Source organism: Tenrec ecaudatus, chromosome 1, assembly GCF_050624435.1.
Source record: "Tenrec ecaudatus isolate mTenEca1 chromosome 1, mTenEca1.hap1, whole genome shotgun sequence".
Taxonomy (NCBI): Eukaryota; Metazoa; Chordata; class Mammalia; order Afrosoricida; family Tenrecidae; genus Tenrec; species Tenrec ecaudatus.
In genome coordinates, this window is record NC_134530.1 from 254,510,563 (window position 1) to 254,527,065 (window position 16,503).

At 39.3% G+C, this 16,503-nt stretch overlaps 1 protein-coding gene across 1 annotated transcript in view; it reads left to right on the forward strand.

Annotated features, from left to right (window-relative positions):
* The window catches only part of CNST (consortin, connexin sorting protein), an 80,675-nt gene extending 64,455 nt beyond the window's left edge, over window positions 1-16,220 (forward strand). Inside the window, exons 9-11 of the mRNA XM_075531366.1 lie at window positions 1,332-2,134; window positions 10,190-10,325; window positions 13,787-16,220. Coding sequence (XP_075387481.1) covers window positions 1,332-2,134; window positions 10,190-10,325; window positions 13,787-13,992 — 1,145 coding nt within the window. The 3' untranslated portion in view covers window positions 13,993-16,220. The remainder of the gene's footprint in view (window positions 1-1,331; window positions 2,135-10,189; window positions 10,326-13,786) is intronic.
* The last annotated feature ends 283 nt before the right edge of the window (window positions 16,221-16,503 follow it).

The following is a 16,503-nucleotide window of genomic DNA, read 5'->3' on the forward strand; positions in this document are numbered from 1 at the left end:
CCTTTTATTATCAGTATCATTACAAGTAAGATCTTTGTCTTTGGGAGCTTAAAATATTATATATAAACATATATATATATATTGCCTACATTAAAAACACAAATTATATGGATGTGCTTTATACAATTGATGTATGTATATGTATGGATTGTGGTAAGAGTTGTTTGAGTCCCTAATAAAATGTAAAAGAAGAAAAGAGAAAAAAATGATTAGGGCAAAGACTGTACAGATGTGCTTTATACAATTGATGTATGTATATGTATGAACTGTGAAAAGAATTGTATCAGCCCCAGTAAATTGTTAAAAAAAAACACAAATTATAAACATTTATTCCAACAATGAAGAGCCGGATAATGTTGGCATTTGTGGCAGTAACTGCACTGTGAAGTCACCATGGGAATGAGGATGTAATTTCTCATCAGCTATTTCTCTTTTTCCTCTTCCTCATTCCTTCTTCAGCATTTCTCTCCTTTATATAAAATCCACGAAGTACTACACTATCAATCCCCCTTTTTGTGATCTGCCATGACATCCAGGTAAAATTCAGGATTTTTGCCATATGAAAGATTTTCCCACTGACTTTACTCTCTTAATCAAATGCTTAGAGGGCCTTCACATAGTTCATCATTTTTTCTCTTATCTCCTGCATGCATTTTTGCATAGCTTTCTCCCAGGAAAATTTACTAACAATAAAGTGTAGCCCCAAAAGAGGATGGTGTTAAATGAGGTTTACCATAAATAAAATACACTGTAAGTCAGGGATTATTTGTACTGAAAGAATTTTTCTGAATTTTAAAATATTCACTTAAATCAGATAAAAAGCCAATAAAGTTTAGGTGTATATCTTATAAACCTTTAAGGATGGACCTTTCCGATTACAGCGAAGACTTGATTTATTTTTACTCTTAATATAATTGTGAGGAATGTCTAGTCATTTTGACATGTAATGGATTATTTACTAAAATGTTTACTAAAGATATTGGAAGGTGCCCTGGTGACATAGTGGATTTCGTATTAGGCTGCTAACCACCAAGTCAGCAGTTCAAAACCACCAGCTGCCCCTTGGGAGAAAGATGAGGCTTTCTATTCCCATAACGAGTTACAGTCTCGGAAACCCTCAGGGGCAATTCTACTCTGTTCTGTAGGGTTGCCGTGAGTCAGAATGGACTTGAAAGCAATGAATTTGTTTTATTAGAAATAAATTGTTGTCTAACCGAATTCCCATGTGAGAGGGTTCAAATAGTGTGTTACATATGTTTTCACTATGTCCCCTCTCATCCATTCTATATATAATGTCATTTGGCGTCCTAAAGCAACTTTCTTACTTTCAGAGAGAGAAACGTGTCTCGGCCTGCAGCCAGGTGAAGAAAGCCCACATAAAGGAGAGATTGACAGGCCGGTTGCTTCCTCCAGCCTTTCCGACACTGCGGGGAAGAGCCACCAGGAGGAGCCGCCCGGCAGTCCTGCAGCCGCCCTACAGCTCCACACCCAGTCCGCAGAGGCAGCAGGGGGCAGGTCTGGGCCAGCTGCTTCTGAGAATCCCGGTCAGGACGATAACTGCTGGCAGCTAGCTGAAAAAGATGTAGCCAGAACAGAGGGCATTTCTGCAGAGCCGCAGGTGGTGTGTTCCCCCGAGTCAGTGAGAGAGCCCTTGGTTTCAGCAGGCTGTGCCCAGGCACTCCCTGCCTTGATTTCTGAGGAACTCCTATCGCCTCTTCTGGATGCTTCTGAGGCGTTGCCCACAGCCCAGCTTGAGAACAATGAACTGAATGAGCTGCCGCAACCTGACCTCACCGACCAGGATGGAAAATCACCACCGGGTCAGCCTGACTCAGGTGGCTCTGGCTCTGACTTGAGTGCAGTGCTTCCAGGGGTGTGTATGGCCCCAGAGGAGAAGGCAGGCACGGATGACCAAGTCAGCCAAGAAACTGAAGATTATTTGAATAGTCTTTTAGAAGGATGCTTAAAATATACGGAAGATTCTCTTTCCTATGAAGATAACCAAGAGGACGATTCCGATCTCCTTCAGGATCTCTCCCCGGAAGAGGCGTCCTATAGTTTACAGGAGAGCCTGCCTTCTGATGAGAGCGATCTTTCTCTTGATGATCTTGCAAAAAGGATAGAGATCGCAGAGGTAAATTAGTGATTTAAGCTAAACAAAATGAAATCTGAGAAGCATATATATGTTAAACTTTGTTTTGGTAAAATTTCTCTAGTCTCAACCACAAAGGGAAATTTTAGTTAATGTTCATTCTTACATTAATAGTTATGTTTACTTAAATCTACTGAAGAATAAAATGACTTTTAACCTTAATGAAGTTTATATTTTTGCAAGCCATGTTGCATGCCTCTGGGTACATAAGCATTGTGAACATTATTTTGTATTTTGCTGTGGCTTTTATATGGTTATTCTAAGAATTACAATCAGGATAAAGTTAGAAACATTCTTTTTTTTTTTTTTAGAAACATTCTTATAAGAAAATCGTGTACTCTCTCTCGTTCTCTCTTCATGCATTTAGAAGATAAATTGTGTTTAGTATTTTTCCCTCTTATTAATATATATTTTAAAATCTTTAAAACAGTCTAACCAAGTAGAGGACAGCTTTCAACCTCACACTAAGACCAGGACATAATGGATAAATGTCTAAGCTATTAAGTTGCATGCTGTGAGTCCCCCCCGCCTTTTTCCCCTTTCTTATAGTATTAATTTTTAGAATTTAGGCGTGAAGAAGCTTAAAACTTACTACTTGACTCCTAAGTCCTTTTATTATAAATATGATAGTGTTGAAATTTCCCTAAAGAACATAAAGCTAACAATATGAAACTAATAAAAACAAAGACAAAGATGACTGTGCTTATTTGATAAGGCATTTAAAAGGTTCCAAAGAAACAAAACATTAAAGCTATGCCAAAACCACAGCCCCTGGGGAAAGGCAGACTTTATGTAAACTAGATTGCCTTAATTTAATCCCAACTTCACCAGTTCCCAATCTCCCACAGTTACTTTTTACCTAACTCTCTTTATTCTCTTTGGAAAATTAGGATACTAGCTACCTGACCTTCCCCATCCCTACCCCCCAACTTGGCATTTAAGTCCTGTCATACCCGTTGTTCAGGAGAAAGACTGAGCTTTCTTCTCCTTGCTCCCACAAAGTCTTCATCTCAGAAACCCACAGAGACAGGTCTGGGAATTATATAAAACTATAACTTTATATATATTAGTTCAAACCATTATCTGTGTTGTGGGGAAAAGATAGGCTTTCTTCTCTATTATTGATTAACAGCCTCAGAAACCCAAAGGGGCAGTTCTGCTCTGTCTTATAGGCTTTCTGAGAAGGGATCATCTCAATGGCAATGAGTTTAGTTTGGTTTTTGAATACCCTTTTTTTTAATTCAGCATTTTAATTAAGAAAATTAATTTCAGGAGGAAAATGAAAAAGTAACAAAGCCAAAGTAGACGTTAAAATATATGTGAAAGTAAAACCTTGTGAAAAGATTTTAAAGATAATTAAAACCATTGTAGCTTCCTCGATTGCCAACTACATTCACTTCTACATGAACCATATTTTTCTTCTTAATGCCTAGCAGTAATGTTCTATGAAACCATGCAAGTAGCTGTCCTGTGGATCTAAGACAGAAGTACGTTCTAGAAACAACAACCCTGATTCTTAGTCCTAGACTGGCTCTTTGTAAGGGAAGTTCAGCTTCTTCGCAATTAGAGGACATACAGTCTTCCAATAGCATAAGAATGTTCCTGGGAAATGGTTGACCTAAGGTTTACGTAGGTGTCTAAAGCCCCAAGGAGATAACCCAAGCCCTCATCTTTGCCTTTCTATTTAAAAGTTGCCTACTTTATTATTTCTCATTTTTGAATTAATTAATGATTAACTCATTATTGTCTTGTATCCAGCTCTTTTTTCATTTCATTGTAATCATTTTTTCTGGGCCTTGCAATAGCAAATAAGTAAGTAGTCATGAAAAAATCACCTTCCTCTACTGTTATCTTCTCTCTCTCCAATTAGTCATATATTAGATAGCTGTCATCAAGCTGATCCCAACGCATGGTCTTGAAGTGCAATGAACTGTTGCCTGGTTCTGGGTCATCCTCACAGTTGCTTACATGTTGGAAGTCCATCATTGTGACTCTCGTGCCAGTTCATCTTACTGAGGGGCTCGCTGGCTCTCGACTGCACCAAATGTACTATCCTCCCCTAGTGGCTGATCCAAAGCAAGAGTGTCTAATTGACACCCTTACTGAAGTCAGCTGATCACAAATCTGTTTCACTGATCTGTATGTCTTTCCTTGAACCAATACCATGCTGTCTTGATGATCATTGCTTGGTAAAAATGTTGAAATCGGGAGGTATTACATCTGTCCTTTTGGAAATTATAGGGGGGTGATAGGGAGGGGACCTTGTGGATTCATTGGGATGGCATTGGATCTGTAGATGAACTTGGGGAGTATTGTTCACATAGCAGTCAGCTTCCAGTCAGTGAACATGGCATGCTTTCCCATGTATTACTTTCTTTTTTGTTTTCTAGCTTTCAGCATATGTTATTTATCTTTTTGTTCAATTTGTTTCTAAACTGAAGGCATATTTTTCATGGAGAAGTTGAGAATATTAAATATGAGATATGGTGGTAAGAAGCAGTTCTAGAGGGGAAGAGAATTAAGAATTCTGATTTGGACTTGTCCTTGTTAAACACTTCTCTAGAGCTTAGAAACTGAGATCATGACTTTATTGTTTCTTTTTCCGTTTTATACTGATCATGTTGTCCCTTTAAGCAAGGAAATATGAACTAATCAAACCCTGCCAGTTATTGTTAGTGCAAGCTTAAGCCAGTTGCTTAAGCCCGCTCTACTTGGTTTCTTCATCTCTTATATGTTTATATAAGAGAGCTGTGAGGATTGAATATGACATCGAAATGTCTTTACATGAAGCTTACACAGTCACTGACATAGTTCTGATAGAATTTAAATCTAAAGGCGATAGAGTGCATCAGTTTTTCTTTAAGGGAAAAATAATAGTGGTCTATTTAACCTATACTCCTGCAGTCTTTGGCATTAATATATTTATAATGTGCTGTTATGGTTTGTGAATGTAAGTTCTTACATTAATGGAAAACCAAGCATATACTTTGGTTGAAAATGCACCTGACCTTGAGGTTGTTCTGGGTTGAGTAGACCTCACATCATTAAAGAAAAGATTGCCACACATTTTCCTGAAGCATTTCGAACAGCAGAGCTCTGAGTGTTTCTGTATGCTGGTGGAGTTGTAAAAGAATTTCTTTTTCTTTTATACCAGCTCATTCTTAAAATCTTATTTTAAATGGTCATTGACGTTTGAGGAGAATTGCTGGAAATGCTGCTTATTTGCAAATATACTAGGGCAGCTTGATTCTGGTTTCTTGTTTGTTTATTTGCGTTTAATTCTGCAGCTATTCATAGAGCATCACTAGGAATGATTGCATACAAGGGGGTTCCTCCCCACCAAACCAGAAACATCTCCACCCAAGCTATGTATTTCAGTTCTTTTTTTACAATACAACCGTATCACCTTCAAAGAGTCTGCAAGTCCAGTCTTGGAAACATTTTTCAAACCCATCTGTTTGGATGGCTGACAGCACCTCCCTCATTTTTTCCTTCACCTCTTCTATGTCATCAAATCACTGTATTTTCATGTCCCTCTACATTTGCAAAAGCAAAAAGAAGTTGCATAGAGTGAGGTCAGATGAATCAGGTGCATGGGGCAAGAGAGGGCTGCTTTTTTGCCCCAAACTGGCGCACTGAGATGGTTGCGTGAGCAGGTGCATTGTGGTATGGGAAAACCAGTCCCCTGTCTTCCACAAATCAGGCCTTTTTTTAAAAAAACATCATTTTATTGGGGGCTCATACAACTCTTTTCATAGTCCATCCATCCATCTATTGTGTCAAGCACATTTGTACATTTGTTGCCATTATCATTCTCAAAACAGTTTCTTTCTACTTGAGCCCTTGGTATCAGCTCCTCATTTTTGCCCCTCTTTCCCTGCCATCCTCCCTCACGAACCCTTGATAATGTATAAGTTATCATTATTTTGTCATGTCTTACACTGTTTGACGTCTCCCTTCACCCACTTTTCTGTTGTCCATCCCCCAGGAAGGAGGTTATATGTAGATCCTTGCAATCAGTTCCCCCCTTTTACCACACCTTCCCTCTACCTCCTGGTATCACCACTCTCACCACTGGTCCTGAAAGGATCATCTGCCCTGGATTCCCTGTGTTTCCAGTTCCTGTCTGTACCAGTGTACATCCTCTGGTTTAGCCAGATTTGTAAGGTAGAATTGGGATCATGATAGTGGGGAGAGGGGAAGCATTTAGGAACTAGAGGAAGGTTGTATGTTTCATCGTTGCTACACTGCACCCTGACTGGCTCATCTCCTCCCTGAGACCCTTCTGTAAGGAGATGTCCAGTGGCCTACAAATGGGCTTTGGGTCCCCACTCTGCACTCCCCCTCATTTACAATGATATGATTTTTGGTTCTTTGATGAAATCAGGCCTTTTTTGTCGCACACTGTTAGGCAGTCTTTTCAGAACCTCTAAATAGAAAGCTTGATTAACAGTCTGACCTGGTGGAACGAACTCCAAATGCACTACGAGTTAACATTTTTGTTTGTTCGGCATGAGTTTTGTCATCAATCAACATTTCACCTTTTTTTTTAAAATTGAAAATACCACTTGTACACTTGAGGTTTTCCCATAGCACGTTCCTTGTAAGCTATCTTGAACATCACAACAGTTTCTGTGGCATTTTTCCTGAGCAGGAAACAAAATTTCACAGCTTCACACTCTTCTCTTAAATCAGCCATCACAAAATATGAGGTTTGAGTAAAACTGCTTTCACAAAAAAATTCACTGTGACCAGAAAGAACCTACCCCAGCCATTGCCAGTGAGGGACTTGCTCAATGCTCCCTTCGCAGGAAAAATACATACTATGAAAGCTCTGCCTGGCGTAGCTCTTTTCCATTGGGAGGTACCCCCTCGTAATTATACCTTATGTAGCTTAATGTATGAGGAGGGAGGGAATTTGATCATTGAAGTCAGAAACTAAATTTATTTTTAAAGCTTTATATTTTGAGATTTAACTACTGAACACTTAACATATTTAAAATATTTTTAAAAATTGTTTAATATTTACCCCAAGGTTTCAAAAACAACAAATGAAAATGGCTTTAGAGGAGTTTGGGGAAGACATGTTTTTGTGGGCCCGCAGTCAACTTTCCACTCTATTTAGAAACACTTGACAAACTTCCGAGTGAGACCCCAACCTAAGACCATGATGCTTTTTGCCTCACTTGGCTTTCTATCTCAGAATTTAAGACAAACTCTACCAAAGTGTTCTTCTTAAGCTCTTTACACTTGACTGTTGTGATGTGGTCAGTAGGCATTCCTGTGCCAGAGGATCGCTTCCAAGACCTCTGCCCCAAACCCTCAAGAAACCAGAAAGGATGAGTTCTCATGTCTTCCATGCCCACTTGCCTCCTAACGGCTTCCTCCTTGGCTTGCATCTCCGGGCTTAAACTTGGTCCCACCATCCCCTGTTCTCCATCCATAGGCAGATGGAACCAGAGGACAGACACAAAAGCCTGAAGGAGATCCTAAGCAAAATTGAAAGGACATATTGGCATGAACACATTTTATCAGAACAGTCAGTAGGGCAGGACTCATGCATTAAAGGTTTGGGTGGGGAGAAAGAAAAGAAGAACACCTACTTTAAGTGGATATTTGTATGTGCAGTCGTTAGTACTTCACTCCAAAGTTAAGGGAATCAAAGCAAAGCTTTTTTTCTTTTTAATAATCAAAACAAAATTTTGACCTACCCACTCAGCTGTATAATTTCTCACACTCTGCTGCTTCCCTCTTTAAAGTAGTTGTCACAGTTTGTTGCCCCCTGAGGTGAGACTTTTGTCCCTTTACAATAGGGCTTCTAGAGCTAAGCACCCACGCTCTGCTGAGCAAGAACTAGGGCTGGGCCCTAACAGCTGCTGCCCTGAGAACATTCTATGCCTTTCCAGTAGTTTCTCTCAGCCTTTCAATACCCACTTATTTGTACTCGCGGTCTCTTGTGATTCATGGTTGGATCTGTTTCTAGAATTTATGGATTCAAGTTCATATCACAGTGATTCAGGACACTAACAGTGATGTCACTCAGGCGCATCCTGGAATCTTGCCTGTATAGGATTAGTTTTCCAAGTTAAAGCAACTTGTAAATATCTATGGTGTGTGAATTTACCGTTTGTAAATAACACGACTCAATTTTATGGAGAAAATAGATGACGAGTAAATTAGAAATGTCAAATAAAAACCTGTACATTTGTTTTCAAAACCAGCTATTCCAAATTTTGCTAGAATCATTAAAGTTAATTTTCATTTCCTCCCTTGCTCTTTACAAGCTTATCAGGACTTCCTTTATTTTTCAGCTTCAGCAAGGTTTTTGTGAAATCATTTTTATTTATTACATAATATGTGAGGTATTGAGAATTGCCATCCAGTCTGTTCTGCCTCAGAGAAAACCTATGGACCAAGCAGAACTGCCTCTGGGCTCTTGAGACTATTTATGGGAGTAAAAACTCATCTTTCCTCCCACAGAGCAGCCGGTGGTTTCGAACTACTGACCTTGAGGTTAGCAGCCCAAAACATAACCCACTATGCCACCAGGGCTCCTCATGTGCAGTAAAGGGACTCTTTAATGTTGTTAAACTTCTTAAAGGAAGACTTGAAAAACTACTGGTATTCCTCTGCATATTTCTGTTTACATTGTATTCCAATGTCACTAATGTAATTTTCTCAGACCAAGGGCATTATCTGAAATCCTCCTAAAGAATAAATTGCTGAGTACTTATTGATTTTTTTTAAAACTAATGTTGTCTACAGACCCATGTCCAGGGAAGCCTAAGCCTATATTGAATTATCTCTCCCTAAAAGCCTTGAGTTATAAAAATAAACTAATAGAATATGCAATATTTGTGCATAGCCCATTATATGAGACGGCTGGCTAAAACTAGAAATCATATGAAGCATTTTATGCCATTGGTCAGATAAGTGGCATTGTAGGCAATCCTCAGCAAGTCACGGACATCCGCTGTTAGGCCCACAATGCCTCCCTGTGTCGTCACTTGCAGCAAACAGCAACTCACAAGTCAACTTCTGAGGGGGGCTTGTGGTGAGGCCCTAGTCTCCCAGCCTGCCTCACCTTACGGCTCATCTTCTTTCTCTGTGCATCTTGAAGTCTCACAGCTGTTAAATGGCAAGGTTTTGTGGTTTTGTTTTTTAAAAAACAAGATTGGGCATAGGATGGGCAGTTAACCCAAGTGAAAACCAGGAAGCAGCATAGAAAGAAAGGGTAAGGGTGGGAGATTGAAGAGGTTTTCTGTAAATAGGCAGATAGTAAATATTCTAAGCTTTATGATCCCTATGGCCTGTTGTGGCTATTTATTTCTTTCACTGTGGCTCCAAAGCAACCATAGATTAATCGGTTTGACTCTATTCTAAGGTATATTTTATTTATAAAAATAGACCTGGACCTTTGGCCTCCCAGCCATGCTTGCCTACCTATGGAGTTTCCAAAGGAATACAGCCCATCCTCATGATTTCTGGACTCCATGTCTGAGAATTCACCTCGGAAATAAAAAACCAAACTCACTTTCATTGAGTCGATTCTGACTCAATGCATAATTTCCCAGAGGAATTGAGCACAATCCCCATTTTGAAGGCACATGTGTTCATTTCGCCAGAGATGCTGACGAGTGGGGAAAGGCCGTGGTGGATTATAGCTTCTCTTGTAGAGCAACCAACCCTCCCTCGTGCTAACGGGGAAGTACAGAAGGCGCCATTTCAAGATGACCCGACAGGGAAGTTAAGCTACGTAACCCGGAAGTTAAACGAGGCCTCTTGATTCCCAATCCACGGCCTGCCCCTGAAGTCGGGTCAAAGATTTAGAAACGCAAATAATGTTTTAATCTTGTATATTTAACAACCACGTGCATAAAAGTAAAGATTTTATTCTGTTAGTTTGTCGTCCCCCCCCCCCCCATACACCTACAAGAGAAGCTCAGATGCCCGTTACGTGAATCTTTTTAGACTTCCTCGTAAAACCAACACTGATTTGTACTAATGCCGCATAATACGGTTCTTTGAATCCTCCAGGTTGTCCCAGCTGAAGGACTGGTCTCTATTTTAAAGAAGAGGAAGGATACTGTAGGGAACCATCATTCCCAAATGCAGCAGAAGCCATCCAAGCGAAGAGTACGATTCCAAGAAGTAGATGATAACTTGGATCAAGGTAAAGAGCTCAGCGCAGTGTTTGCTCAGAGAATGAATTCACTTCTGTGATGTTTGCTCGCAGAATTTGTAGTTGCTCTGTCTTCCATACGAGTAGCACAGAAAACCACACTATTATCAGCACTTCAACTATCGGTGAGCATTTTGTTTACTCAAATAAGTGAACAAGTTGAAAAACGAATGAGCTCCCATCATCAAAAACAAACAAACTCAGACTCCCTGCCATTGAGTTGATGCTGACTCATAGTGACTCGAGGCTGTCCCTCTTTACAGGAGTAGAAAGCTCCACGTTTCTCGTTCAGAGCAGTTGGTAGTTTTGAACTGCTGACCTTGCAGTTTGTAACCCTATGCGTAACCACGACACCACCAGGTCTCCTTCCCCATCTCATAGATAGTCCTTCATGGTGAAACACATTTCACTCTCCTTGTTTAGCACTTTTTTTTTCTAGTTAGTCTATTTTTTTTCCTTCCTTCTATTGCTGATTATTACCTCTCTACCTGGTGTGGAAAATACTTCTGGATTACAAATAGAGTCTTTTCTGTAGCTTCTTCTTGACCTTGACCTGGAGAAAAAGTGTCCCCTAAGAGCAATTTCTGACTGTTCATTGCCGATGTTTGATCTTTTTTTCTTCTGGGTTTATATTGTAGGTGGTTGCATGTAACAAATGGTGCTGCCTTGAGATGGGGTTATAATAGGCTTATATAAGGCCTACTAAATGAATGAGGATAAATGGAATATAACCAAGAACCTTACTATATATCTCTATCTATTTCTATGAAACTGCATTATTAAAATAACAGCATAAATATATCGATATTCTCTTTCATAAAGTGATAGCAGCAGAGCTTTCTATGATTTCACAATTGTAAGATGGCAGGAGGCTTGGGAATGCGTCCTAACTCCCATTGTACCTCAGGACCTGGCTGGAACGGTCACAGTCAACTCCAGACAAAGTAATCAGCTCCTTTTTAGCACTGATTCTTCTTTTTTTTTTTTTTTAAATTGGGGGGCGCATACAATTCTTATCACAATCCATAAATACATACATTGTGCCAACACATATGTACATTTGTCGCCATCATCATTCTCAAAAGCACTGATTCTTTTTTAACACTAATTCGGCCTAAAAAGTTGCTCACTGAGAGGAATCCTGCGCTTAGCACCCAACAGTCTCCTATTTTACCTCCATCGCTCTATTGTTTTGGGCTGTGTCACTTGTGAATGACTGTTTCATTGTCTTTAAAATAAGAATCCTATCCTTTGGACCTATCTCATGGGGACTAAAGGAATGGTAGGAATTTATGTTGAGAAACAGAAACCTTTATGGAAAGAATTGGTGGTAATGAAGGTTTGTTTCTGTGCTCTGTACCTTATGCAGTATTTTTATAAACCTCACTTTTTGCCAACATCTTATGAAAAGAACCAGGTCTTCTTCCTCTAAAATTTAGAGTCTAAATCATTGTTGCCCACTGCAAATGCACATGAGCTAAATATATTATTTTTTATTTTATAGTCTTCACATTTGAGAAACAGGTGAAATTAATTATAATACTATACTTTCTGTAACCCACTGTATCAAATATATTATTTTAAAATGTGACCAATATAATCTACTAATGAAACATTTGACATTCCCCCTTCTTTTTTTTTTTTGCACAAAATCTTCAGAATCCAGCATGCTTTTACACAAATACCACATATTGGTTTGGACATGCCATGGGTTCAGTAGCCCCTTGTGGTTCCTGGCATATTTGGAAGCCACTGAAGCTCTAAACAGTTTCACTTCCTATAGATAAAATGAACTGATGGTAGAAAATATTAAAATTACATTTAAACATTTGTGAATGAATAGGAAAATGAAAATATATACAAACTAAGTTGTTAACTAAGAGTAAGAGTGGACCCCACCACCAGAAAACAACAACATTATCACAAGACTGAACTAACCAAAATAACTAAAACAAAAAATCACGCAGCATGAATGGTATGATCATATTTAATCATTGATTTAAATACTATGCTTACATATATTAGTAGAAGTAATTTTAAAATGTAAATAACAAAATAATACAATTATATAATTCTGTCCCTCTAAAAGGAGCCCTAAAAGTGGTTCAGTGGTTCACAGCTTAACAGTTATGCTAAAGATGGATGGTTCCAACCCACCCGCGACTGCATGGGAGAAAGACATGGCACGGCGTCTGTAAAGATTACAGCCTTGGACACCCTTGGGGCAGCATTGTCACACAGGGTTTATGGGAGTCCAAACAGACTCGCTGGCAAGAGGATTTGTTTTGTGGCATAAAACTACTGAAATCATGTGTGTAATCTGGAAGAATACATGACAAATGTATTCTGGGGTGGGAGGGAAATGCAGCGGGGTGAGAAGTAAAGAGGGGGAGTCCTCAGACGCTGGGATGCGCTGTGTGCACGTTTTGACAGACAGGATATAATCACAGACTGCTGTAAAATCCCAAGAAAGTTGACTTTGTTTTTTAATTGTTTTATAAAATTTCCTCTTTGTGATAAATTATGATTAGTATACTGACTCCCTGGGCTAAATGTGGAGGCAATATTTTCCCAGTTTTCTAAGACAGCCCTGATTTATATCAGTTTTCCCAGAATTACCTCAGTGCTCTGTTTACCCCCAAAATGACCTAATTTAGGGGATTAATTACTTTTACATTTAACATTAATTGCCAACTTACTTTCCCAAATGGCTTCCATACACCCTCTTAATACAGCGTTTTCAGTCTTTTCAAAACTTCTTTTTCTTTAATTATTACAGGTCATTAAGCTTTTCCAGAAATGATAGAGGGAGACTTGATTAAGATGTCCTAATAAACCAACTAAAGTTGTTAAGCAAAATATAAAGAAATCACTGTATTAACTTGAACTGTACTATCTTGAGATGCTGTAAGAATAAAATTGATTATTACTAGGGGGAAAATGAAATCCCAATAAGGTCATGAATGCGAAATTGCATGTTAGAATTGTGAAATTATAATTTGTACTCTAAAAACAATGCTTTGAGCAGAATCATAAAAGTAATTATGTTCATTGTATAAATGAGCCAGTTTTATATAGAGGATTCACAAGCTGCACAAGTATACATGTTTGTGGTACTCGTTTAAAAAAAACAAACAAAACTTATTGCCATCGAGTCGATTCCAATTCTTTGCAACGCTGTACAGGGTTTCCAAGAGTAAATCTTCCCTGGAGCAGACAGCCTGTCTTTCCCCCGGAGAGCGGCTAGCGGGCTTGCACCACCGGACTTTCTCATGGTCACGGATAGGTTGGCCTTTGTGGACCACTTTTGGGTCAGTAACTCCTGTCCTTGTAAGACAAACATTGAAACGTCTAACGTTAGTCAGTGACAAGGCAGCAGGTGCTAGAACTTCCATTTTGTTGTCAATTTAGGCTCACTGTTCTTTCCTCTGTGTCTCTGTTTGTGCCTGCAGATGAAGTTGGAGGTGGCTCCTGTATTTTACTGATCTTGCTGTGCATAGTAACTGTTTTCATTAGTGTTGGGGGAACCGCCTTGTACTGTACTTTGGGTGACGTGGAGTCACCTGTTTGCACAGACTTTGCGGACAACGTGGACTTCTATTACACTAAGCTAATGCAGGGAGTGGCAGGACTTAAGCACTGGATCTACCTCTCCTAGCAGCGTTCAAGAGTGACAGGCAGCAGATGCCGGCAGTGAGAATTGAAGATGTGAAACTTTTCAACAGCTTTTATTTCAACAATGGCTGTGACTTGCCATTGTTTCTCCTCCTGCACCCCGTGGCCGTCACAGAGTGCAGCCCCTAAGAACTCTGTGGTTTGCAGCATTATGGACGGAAAGATGCGCTTCCAAGAGCACAGCCATCGCGTCCCAGGGGCTGCTTCGAACCTGAGGCTCACTGAGCAGACTTAAGGCAATCTTGTAGCTACTCCATTTTTAACTACCTTCTCAAGCAAATGGTCAAAAAACACTTGTGGTTTGTATCTGTTAATCCAAAGATATTGCTTCCAGCCATCATTAAGCTTGTGTAGAGTCACAAAGGGTTAGCCTATGAAATCATTGTCTTTTTCATTTAACTTTGGGGGCACTGTAATTTAAGCTCTGTGCATTATTTTCTCATTTGCTTCTCCATTTGTGAAATGGATCTCTGTGTGTGTGTGTGTCCTTTCAGCAATGATCATAAGCAAATACTCACCGTAGAATAACAAAGGTTATTCTTTTACCTTCACTCCAGTTAGGCAGGTTCAGATCTTTGAGGAAGGCTTAATTGTGGAATAGCTGAATTTTAGAAAAGTTTGGCCCTGAAATGAGACATTGCAACATATCTGTGGCAAGTTGGCCTGATTAGCCAGGAGTTAGTCGCAGGTCTAGAGGTAGCATTGAGGAGCCGTCCCTCTCAGTCTGGGGAACCGGTGCCCTCACGGATGGCGTGCTGCTGGCGTACGAATGCCGGATTCATTCGGCAATGGCATCTTGCTCTAGATGGCTTAATGCTGGCCTTAAGTAAAATAAATGAATGCTTGGGCAGTCAAATTAAATCCCATATATAATTCAGTATTAATAGATCACGCATTCCGATGTCTGAATGTGCTTTCATATAGGGCTTGATTTAGACCCATTATGGGGTCATTAAGCAAAAATTCAGTCATATCCTGAGTAGATAAATGTCTGGTTTTTATTTCAAGCAGGTTGGACAACCTTTCCTAAGGTATAGTGGTCTGACATTTAGGAAGCCTTGCTTTGGCTTTTTATATCTATCATAGGCAGCATTTTAAGAGCATTAGACACATGAATTACAGTTTTTCAGCAAGTTATTCTTATTTTGCATTTTTCCATTAAGGATCATTTAAAAGAAAAAAGGGAGACATTACTTCCTAGTTGTTACTGACTGGTACAGTCCCCTCCCTTTATGTTTCTGCTTATTTATTTAGATTACATGAATTTCAAAGGGCTTTCTTTTTTATAAAAATTGATAGTGTGTCGCTGAGCATGCATTTGGTTATCCCAATACTAGATATTTAACTACTATAGACTTAGTGTTTTGATTTTCTATAATTTCAGTTCAGTGTGATTTTAGACTCTTATTTTTAAATTGATGTTTTATTTTCACTTGTAGTACTATTTGTTTGGTGTGTCTGCATCATGTCACCATAAACTGTAATATTTTAAAAGGTTATAGATCAAAGATATTTATTTAGAAGTGTGTAAGATAATGAAATTCAGATCCCTTATACATAAGGCTGATTTTTATTAGAAGATTATTTTAATGTTTTATTGTAAATTTTAAGAATTTGTATTCAGATTGTATGTAAGATATGTAAAATGTTGACGGTACTAATTATGTGGCTCCATAAAAAGCATTCATCAGGTATACTGAGAGGACAGCCCATCACAGGTAACTCTCTCATGTTTTACCCTCATTATGTCTAATTACAAGGGTTTGGAGATGCTGATTCCCACTGGTTTTGTGTCAAGATAAGTTGAAACTTATCCTCTAGGACCTTTCCAGTCACTAGTAGAATCCTATTTCATATCACTGTGGTGTTGTATTGCCTGTAGGCCTCCAGGTCCGCTTCCGAGAGTGAAGGATTTCTGAGACGTTCTCAGCACCAGGAATCTCAGGAGTAAGAGGAAGAAGACGATACCTTGAAGGAACGAGGATCCAGTTGGATCTCAGAGAAACTTTTTTGTCTCCGCAGCTTCCCAGGGAGGGTGTGGTGACCTCAGGAGCATATTGATTATCTTGACGTAAAATAGACATCAAGTCTGCTAGAAAAAACTAGGGCAACTTTTAATAAGGTAATAGTCACTGGTTGCATGGACTGGAAGGGTTCTACACGGTGATGCAAGGATTGGTATCTCAGACATTAAACAGTCATCTGATGTTACGCAAATGTACTTTTTTTTCTTCATTGAAACTACTGGCAGCTGTGTGCAACAATTTTATCTCCTTAAAGAGCTGTATTTGAGGGTACCAAAATCTAGTTTGTAATTTAAAATCTACACCACAAAGTGTCTCAGAAAGCTTATTTGAATCCCAGGGTGTTAAGAAAAGCTGCTTAGTAAAAATAAAATTATTTCGGGTTTTGATATGGCCCTGCAAATAGATGGCCATCTGCTTACGGACGTCTAGCAGGAGTCTCTGGGTGTCTAGAACGGGAGGTGTACTCG